Source organism: Chelonoidis abingdonii, unplaced genomic scaffold, assembly GCF_003597395.2.
Source record: "Chelonoidis abingdonii isolate Lonesome George unplaced genomic scaffold, CheloAbing_2.0 scaffold0735, whole genome shotgun sequence".
Lineage (NCBI taxonomy): Eukaryota > Metazoa > Chordata > Testudines > Testudinidae > Chelonoidis > Chelonoidis abingdonii.
The window spans coordinates 1-9900 of NW_027424996.1; the positions used below are offsets into that span (position 1 = coordinate 1).

Here is a 9900-nt window from a genome sequence, read left to right on the forward strand (position 1 = left end):
GCTTTAACTTTGTGTCATATTAAGTCTCTGTCGTATTTTATAAATAATGACTCACCCTCTTGTCTTGGGTGTCCCCCCATATATTTTATACTATAACATAAACTAACAATCAGAAAAAAATACTTAAACCTCCATGATCTGCACAACTTGTATTATGTTAAATTGGATTAATAATAAGAAATTGCTATTAAACCAAGCCGTGTTCTCAAACAGGGGCCGCTCTTGTTTAAGAAAGCCTGCCAGGCCGGCGCGGTTGTTACTGCCCCATCCGCCAGGTTCCAGCTGAATTGCGACTCCCACTGGCGTGGATCATGCTCTGGGCAATTGGATAGCCGTGATTGGCCGACCTTGGAAGGGGCAGGTAGACAAACTGCCCCCGGTCCACCAGGGGCTTTCCCGTAACAAGCGAGACCCCAAGTTTGAAAACTCTTTTATACAACAAACATCAATATTATGCATCAAAATTATACAAAAATAAAACTGAATTTTACCAAGCCTAATTAAAAGAATCCTATACAGCTCTTCCAGTCTCTCCTGTTGAATCTGTTCCACTTTGTACAAGCAATTAATATGCATGGGCCTCACAGTAAATGAAAATGACTCTGTACCCCAGCGTCAAGGCAGTCACTCAGAGCTGGAAGATCCTCATCTGATTGGACCAAAAAGGGAATTGACTGGAGTGTCGACAGCCCAAGTGTTCTTTAAACTGCTGGGCTAAATTTTATAATGGAAGAGACTGCTATTATTCATTTTACCCATGTCTCCCTCGGCCGTTATATGCATGCAGAGCCTGCCTAGTGGATAAGGCTCTCAGGTAAGACAGGCTGGGGACACAAGTCTTCACGGTTTTTGATAACGCTGCAGCTTTGTGTCAAATGGCATTCCATGCCTAGGCAGAAAATTTAGGCTCTAAGGAAAGTTGACAGTACAAATGTAGGGCTAGGCCAGATTTTTAAAGGTATGGATTCAGTGGGTGTTAGATGTGTTTTGAAAATCCCACTAGCACCTAAATACTTTAAAAACTGGCCCTTAGTTAGTTTAGTGCCTATAGAGTTAGTGCAGCAGAACAGGTTTTGTGGATTGCAGTGGTGCCTAAACTGCCTAAACCGCCTAAATCTCATCTTGAGATGCAAGTCCCTTGTGGATCTGGCCTTGGTGACCAGCAGGGGTGAAAGAGAACTAGTAGGGGCAGTACAGCATACTGGTAAGAACTGCGCGGCCCATACCTAGCAATATTAAAGCACATCACAGCAGCACTTTAATGTCCCTGCCCTTTTGCCTCCTCCGTAGATGGCGCTGCTGGTAGGTTCTTACCAGAAGGGCCGCCTACAGGGAGGCAAAAGGGCAGGGACATTAAAGTGCTGCTCCGTGACAACACTTTAAGGACCATCCTTTCTATGGCAGTGCTTTAAGTCCCTGCCTCTTGCCCCCGATGGCGTAGTGGGCAGGGCAGAGGAGCAGCTTCCCTGGGCCAGCAATTTAAAGGTCTGGGTTCCGGCCTGCTGTCACTGCCACAACAACAGCATCTGGAGACCTGGGCCTTTTAAACAACACGGGGCCCCAGTGGCTGACCCTAGCCCTGCCCCTTCTGCCTGAGGCCCGCCCCTTCTGGGGCCAGAGCCACCCTGGCCCCATACCAGTAAGTGTCCTGACTTACTTTTACCCCTGGTGACGAGACATCATTTCACCTGCTCTTGCTCACCGTCCTATTATTTTATTGAGAGCCTTACACAATGGATCTGAGACATCAGTGCGTACTCTCAGTTCAACATCCTTTCTCGAGATTCAGCCCTTCCTTCATGCCACTACAATGGCTTTAATTTCAGAAGTTTCAAGCATTTTTTCTCATGAAAAGATGGCCTAAAATGAAGAAATGGAAACAACCAGCAAATGGCCTACTGTATAGGATCAATTCTCAAAGGAGAGTAGAATAGAATATCCACTCCTTGCACCTTGCGTACTCATTCACACATCTGAATGAGACTATAAATGCTTAGTCCTATTTCTCTCTGATTATGCCTCTGATCAATGCAGTCATTTCTGATTTACATCAGAGTCTTTAGAGAAAACCAGGACCTATCATTCTATTCGTGTAGCATTTTACATCTGCTCTGTCATTCTTCTGTACAGGTGTAACCATTACAGAAGACACAAGGTCATGGAAAACATGCCCGCATATACCGGATTTATTTCAAACCTTGGCAAACCAGGGCAGTGATTAATGAAAATCAGAAGAAAGTTCCTCACATGTGGACACTTCTCCCAGGAAGAATGACTGAACTACCAGCTTACTTTGTCACAGTCAACCAACCACTTCATGATTAAATAATAGCTGCTGGTCAGCATTGACCTTAAATTTGCAATCAACTAGAGGTAATGCTGTTCATATCTCTTTCCCAGATCTAGGCAAGCCATTCATAATAAATACACGTAATTAGAGAACAATCATGTGCACATATCGTTAACATACAATGATTTTACATACAGAACATCAACATTATTTTCCAAAAATCAAATTTTTCAACATTTTTCATTCTAAATTTGAGCTGAGATGAAAAAATCTATGCATATTACATCTGAATGTAGATGAGTTTTGTTGTAAATTTTCTGTGTTTCAAGCAGCTACAGAGAACGAGCATCATTCTGAAACTTTGGTGACTTTTTTGGCCAAAAGTTTAATTTCAAGCCCCCCCATATTGACAAAATGTTAACAACATTTTTGCATGTTTCATTTTGCAGTTTTGGACACCATTCTACCGTAATATTGAACGCCATTGTTCAATGGAGCACTCAAATTTGCCACGTTGTGTAATGATATCAGAACAAGATCTGTGCTCAAATTCTTTCTGTGAGAAAATATTTTTCCTTCATCTGTCCCCCTACAGTCTCCTCAGAGCTCCTTTCACTTCCTGTTCCTCATGCGATAATAAAGGTTCAAGGGGTGATGGTTGGTATATGAGAGCCAGCACTTTTTCGTGTGTTTGTGAGTCAATGAACTGGTTCCTAAATAGATCAGGCTGCCACTCTTGTAATACAATGTCACCACAATGAATTGGGAGGCAGATGAGCAGCTTGTGTCTGCCTCAGTCAATGCCATCTTTAAGATGGTGGAGATGATAAAGTTAGTAGCACAGTGTAGACTCACCCCTACGGCGCCTCCTGCTGGATGTCCTTGGGAATTAGCTCTTAGACCTGGAGAACCCTCTGCAGGCCGGTGATCTGCTTGCTATGGCCACCGTGTTCCTTCAGGACCCAGTGCCCTTATCTCAGGGTTCTGCCTCCTACGTACCCCACAGTCTTTTCTGGGTTTCCCCACACCATGAACCCCCACCCCTATCCCCATGTCACCTCAGTCATGGCTACTGCCAGTCTCTGTTTAGCCCCCGCGCCCTGGGCAGACTGCAGTCTATCAGCCGATTATTACAGGAACAGGAGTTTGGACTGGCTGACTTTACCCACCTCCAGCGCTCCCCTCTGCAAGCCAACACCTAGAAGGCCTAAGATCTAGGCCTGCAGCCTGAAGTTACTGGTCTAGGCCTCCCAGCTCCTACAGCCTTCCCCCCCCTGCCTCCTCTAGGTCCCTGGGTGAGTTCCCAGCAGCCAGCTGTCTCCCTTTCAAGTCAGAGTGAGACTCCTCTCTCTGGCTTCCTGGCCTTCTTATAAGGCCAGTTGCCTAGTTTGTGGAGTGGTCCAGCTGCAGCCACTTCCCCCAGTTAGCCAGGGTTTTACTCCCTTGCCCAGCCCAGCCCTCTGCAGGGCTTTTCCAACCCCTCCAGGGTGGAATGGTGTTCACCCTGCTACAGTGTAGGACACACGATGAGGAAAGAAAATGGAGTGAAGATAACCAATATAGTAGCAGTAAACAACTGCATTTCATACTGTCAATGTATGTGTCAATACAAGAAAGCTTAATCAAATGGGGAATATCACAGAAGAAATAGTTAATGTGATTTCATCTTCCCTCATAGGTCATATTTTCTAGACCTTTAATCATTTTTGTTGCTCTCCTCGTTGACTTTCTCCAATTTGTCCACATCCTTACTGAAATATGGCACCCAGACCTGACACCAGTACTCAAACTGAACCTTATCAGCCCAGAGTAGAGCGGAAGAACTGCTTCTCGTGTCTTGCTTAAAATATATCTGCTAATCTCAGAATGATGTTAGGTTTTTTGTAACACTGTTACACTGTTGACTCATATTTAAGTTGTGATCCACTTTGACCCCAGATCCCTTTCTGCAGTACTCCTTCCTAGGCAGTCATTTCCAAGTTTGAATGTGTGCAACTGATTGTTCCTTCCTTAGTGAGTACTTGTCATTTGTCCTTATTGAATATCATCCTGTTTACTGCAGACCATTTCTCCAGTTTGTCCAAACATTTTGAATTTTCGTCTATCCTCCAAAACACTTGCAACCAATTCCAGCTGTGTATCATCCAAATTTTTATGCGTGTACTCTTTGCCATTATCTAAATCATTGAGAAGATATTGAACAAAACTGACCCAGTACTGATCCCTGCAGGACCCCACTCCTTATGCCCTTCCAGCATGATCTAACTACGATAACTTTCTTTGGGAATGGTTTTCCAAACAGTTATGCATCCACCTCATAGTAGCTCCATCTAGTTGTATTTCCCTAATTTGTTTATGAGAAGGTCATGTGAGACAGTATCAAAAGCTTTGCTAAAGTCAGGACATACCACATTTACTGCTTCCCCCCCATCCACAAGACCTTGTTACTCTGTCATTTGATTTGACATGATTCATTCTTGGTAGAGTTACAGTAATTATCATCTTCAGTGATAAGTTATGGTAATACAGTAACTATCATCTTCAGGATTTTTTGCTCCTTTATCTTTTCAGTACTGAAGTTATGCTGACTGGTTTGTAGTTCCCAGGTTTTCCTTACTCCTCTGTTCAAGATGGCGCTATATTTGCCCCTCTCAGTCTTGTGGAATCTCTCCCATCTTCTATGACTTTCAAAAATATATCACTAATAGCTCAGATATCTTCTCGTCAGTTCCTTGAGTATTCTAGCATGTATTTCATCAGTCCCTGCTCACTTGAAGACCTCTTACTTGTGTAAGCAATTTTTAACTTGCTCTTTCCGTATTTTAGCCTCAGATCCTAACTCATGTATAGACCACACTGAGATCCTCAAGTAGCGGGTGGTATGGATATGCAAATATATATTCTTATTATTGAATCAAAGGCATTCCTAAATAACTGTTGATAATTCAAGTAAAAATGAGATTATTTTTTCATTATATATGGACAAGAGCTAAAACTGATTGCTTTTTTTTTAAGTAAAAAAGAAAACTGGAAATAGTAAAGAAGGAGAGGGGAAAATATGAATATTGTTGTGGGGGAAGGGAATTAAACAATCTAAAATATGAAGAAACTTTCCAGAGACTTGGAGTATGTGACTATATGACAGCCAGACAATATAACAACTATGGACAGACATGTAGAGGATTGTAAAGGAGAATAGAGCTGATTGAAACATTTCAGATGAATGTTTTGGTAAGAAAATGCTGAGTAAACAAAATCTGAATGTTCACCTGGAATGTTTTATTTTTATCTGTTTGAGAAATTCATATTGTGGAGGAAAATGATTTAATCTTTACCATTTTAACTATAATAGAATAGAATAGAATAGAATAGAATAGAATATTCAACTTATTAAACCCTCCTGACATTTTTACCTTATTGAAATGCTATCTTTCAGAATATTTTGTTTCATTGAAAAATCTGCAGTATTGACTTCTTGGCCTGATTTGGGGTAAAACCAAATTCTGAAATTATTCATTTCTTGCAGGACAGAAATTAATTTGTTAGACTATCTCTGAAAAAGGTATAAGGCATTGTTCCTATACTTATTTGTGATAATAGTAATGATGAATAACTAGCCAGTTCTTTGAGCCCTTACTGATTACCATCTGAATTGTTCCTTGAGCAGTTCCACGGAAACCAATGTGATTATTTATGGAACAAAGTCCCATTCAGGCTGAAAGTATTAAAATATGTCTTCTAATATTTATACAATACCTTCCAACTCAGGTTCTCTGAGCAACTAACATCAGTTGTGCCAGCTTCACAACCTCTGGCTGTGGCAGGTCAGTATTTACCCCACTTTTGCACATAGAGAAACTGAGGCACAGAGAGGCAAGAAGCGATTCTCCAACAAGGTCCCACAGCTAGTTTGTGGTGGGAGCAGTAAGAGATTCTGGGTCTCATGAATTGCCTAGGTCTAAGCATAGAATTACCCCTGAATATATCCTATAGATATGAGAGTGTAACCCTCAGCAGAAACCCAGTGATATGACTGATCATACTACACAGCTGGGGGCCATGTCTCTATACAGAGACAGACAAGCTTTTTATTTCATGCTCCCACTTCCATTCTAAAGACAGACGTAAAATCTTCATGAATAAAGAGGCTGCAGAACCCACAGCCCGGACACCTTGGATTTCAGGAAAAAAAAAAAACATTTATAAGGAGTCACTTAAAGCCAGCCACTACAATCTAGAAAACTTTACCACATGAGGTGGCTTATTTATGTGCCTTTGCAGAATTGAACCCTGGATAAATGTCTGATAAAGTAGACAGTCCTATCACTAACACTTCTAGATTTCTAGAATCAGGAAGATATGTCTAAAATTAAAACGTAATTGGCAATGACTTAATTCAGTGTCTGTGATCTCTGAAAATCATGGGGAATTAAAAATAATTAAATAAAGATAGCAATTAAATAAAAAGAGAACAAATACTTCATCGTTAGCATTAATGTTACGCAATCGCTTTCTACAAATAAAGTAATAAAACACAAAACAAACTCTCAGTTGCCTTCAAATTAATTATAAGATATTGGTTTCTCCCTTTATTGATTGCCAGACTCTGCCAGACATGGAACTCTGTCTATCTGATTTACAAGAGTGGTAGGTTCTGGTTTGCATTGCTTGCAGGACACCTTTCTTTCTTTCTTTCTTTCTTTCTTTCTTTCTTTCCTTGAACTGAGGTAATATCTAAGAGTCCTGATCATGCATCAGGACCATATTGTTCTATTCTCTGGACAAAACCCGAGCAAAAAGACAACGCTTGTCCCATCCAACTTCCAGTATAATTACATCATATCCCAATCTGTATGGCTGCGGGAAGAATTATACATTATTAAATGGAGTCCTGGGGATGGCTAATGTCATTTCCAAAGAGGGGCACCTATGTAACTGCAGTTTTTTATTTCTTCAGGAAAGCAAGAAAAATACTCTGGATCGATTCTCAGCCTGTGTACTTTCTCTGCTACAGTTTAGAATTTATGCTGGGTTTCTGTACTCTAGTCCCAAAGGAGGGCTCATTACTCTCATTTAGAAGAGACTTGTGAATTTGGAAGTGAAGAAATAAGTTTCCTCTCTATTCTCCCCATGTTCCTGGTTTTATTCGATTCATACAGTAACTGTGTGTGTTGTTTGTAATGCCGGGGTACACATTTCACTAATTGAGCACCATCAGAATTCAGAGAAAAGTCCTGATTCCGTCTACATTATTTATGTACAGTACTGTCCACGGTAGCCCAATGAAATCAAGTAAGTTTCTTGCATGAAGTAACACCTACCTCAAGAAGATCAACTTGTTTGTTTTCAACATCTTCATAGGGTGAACAACTTTCCTATGTATAGTCCTGTCCTATGTTACCTCATTTCCACCATCCTGAGATATGCTCTACGAAGTGGACTCTGAAATTTTTTCCACCTATATATCTCACTTGACCCTCCTCCTCCTATTCTGTGACACCTATGTTGGGCCCATCTCCAGCTACTCACTGTATAATGACAGGGTGTTGTCTGTGCTTTGCAACACAGTCACCTCTCATGCTGAAGCCATTGAACTACACCCTGAATAACAGGATGTGAAAGTGACACCGAGAAAAGTCTTGATGGGGAAATTATATTTGCAATGAAATTGGAAATGTTTTTCTGGCGGGCTTGTGAATATCTTTTCGGTGCTAAAGAACTCTCCTTTTTTCATTTCATTTTCTGCTCTGTGTTTAGAGAAATGGTGAAAAAATTACAAAACAAATGAAGTTACTTTCATCAGGAGCAGTGCCAGGGTTTCTGGCACCCTAGGCAGAATTTGTGTGGGGGTATTTTGCACGCTCCCCACGGGGCACGCGGGAGCTTCTGGTTCCGCTCCCGTCGCGCTGCTGAAGAAGGACCCTCCGCCAAAATGCTGCAGGCGACAGTGGCAGTCATTGAGCTGCTGCCGAAATGTCGGTGGAAGGTCTTTCTTCAGCGGCGCGACGGGAGCGGAACCAGAAGCTCACATGCACCTTGTGGGGAGCGTGCAAAATGCCGTCCCTGAATCCTGGCATCCTAGGTGACTGCCTAGGGTCACCTAATGGAAGCACTGGCCCTGACTTTCACTAGGTAACTTCAAATGGACCTATTTTTGTCTTTTTTTGTGAAATTTTCTATTGTACTTTATTGTTTATTATTCATGCTCATTTTCTACAATTTTCATGAAATTTTGTTCAAAATCATTCTCAAAAAATGGTTAGCTTGCAGCACATGAACATTGTTTTCCAAAATTAGCTTTTTCAACAACATATTTCATTGCAATTTTGACTTAAGATGAAAAGAAATCCATGCATATTCACATTAAATGTAGATGAGTATTTGTGATTTTAATGTGTGTTTCAAGCAGCAGTATCTATGATCAACATTTCTGAAACTTTGATGCCTTTTTCTGGCCAAAATTTCTAATTTTGACTCCCCCAGAAAATTGACAAAATGTTTTCAACATTTTTGTGTGTTTCATTTTGCAGTTTTTGGACACTACATCAACTGTAGCAGTGAATGGCATTCACATCAGAGTAACTGCTCAAGATTTGTACAGTTGGATAATTGATCTCAGAACAAGACCTGTCTCCCAATTATTTTCTTTAAGAAAATATTTTTCCTTTCAGCCCATTCCACAACAATGTCTGCACAGCCCCTTTCACCTCATTGTTCCTCAGGCTGTAGACTATAGGGTTCAAGATGGGGGTGATGGTTGTATACATCAGAGCCAGCACTTTGTTGCTGTCCAGTGAGTTAATGGACTTAGGTCTTAAATAGATTAGGCAACTGCTCCCATAATACAGAGTCACCACAATGAGGTGTGAGGAGCAGGTAGAGAAAGCTTTGTGTCTGCCATCAGCCGAAGCCATTTTTAAGATGGTGGCGATAATAACAAAGTAGGACACAAGGATGAGAGAAAATGGAGTGAAGTTGACCAGTATAGTAACTGTAAACAACTGCATTTCATATGAAGAGGTGTCAGTGCAAGAAAGCTTAATCAATGGGGGAATGTCACAGAAGAAATAGTTAATCTGATTGGACCCACAAAATGGCAAGGTGAAAACCCAGGCTGTCTGTACTAGGGATACTATGTTACCACTGAACCAAGAGAGAACTACCAATGAAAGGCAGACCCTCCTGTTCATGATGAGCCTGTACCTCAATGGGTTGCATATGGCCACACAGCGGTCGTACGCCATTGCAGCCAGAAGGAAGCACTCAGAGATTCCAAGGAAGAGCAGGAAGTACATTTGTGCAGCACAGCCCACATAGGAAATGCACCTGTTGTCTGAAAGAAAGTCCACTAGCATCTTGGGGATGGTGACCGAGGTGTAGCAGATCTCCAGGAAGGATAAGACTCGGAGAAAGAAATACATAGGGGTTTGAAGGGCTGTGTCTATGGTGATGAGGATGATGAGGATGTTCCCCATCAGGGTAATAATGTAAATGAACAGATAGATGGAAAACAGAGGCACCTGAAGGTCACGGTGGTTGGAAAATCCCAGTAGAATGAATTCAGTCACCATCGTGAGGTTCCCCCTTCTTGATTCCTTTGCGTATTTCAT

At 41.5% G+C, this 9900-nt stretch overlaps 1 protein-coding gene across 1 annotated transcript; it reads right to left on the minus strand.

The window, feature by feature from the left end:
• Nucleotides 1-8937: 8937 nt before the first annotated feature.
• On the minus strand, nt 8938-9900 carry LOC116833641 (olfactory receptor 10A7-like). The gene has a single exon (XM_032795293.2). It carries the CDS (start codon nt 9898-9900, stop codon nt 8938-8940), a length of 963 nt encoding a protein of 320 aa, XP_032651184.2.

What these genes read in the sequence shown, in the direction of transcription:
- LOC116833641 (XM_032795293.2), bottom strand. Translation starts at nt 9,900, where the DNA reads ATGAAATACGCAAAGGAATCAAGAAGGGGGAACCTCACGATGGTGACT.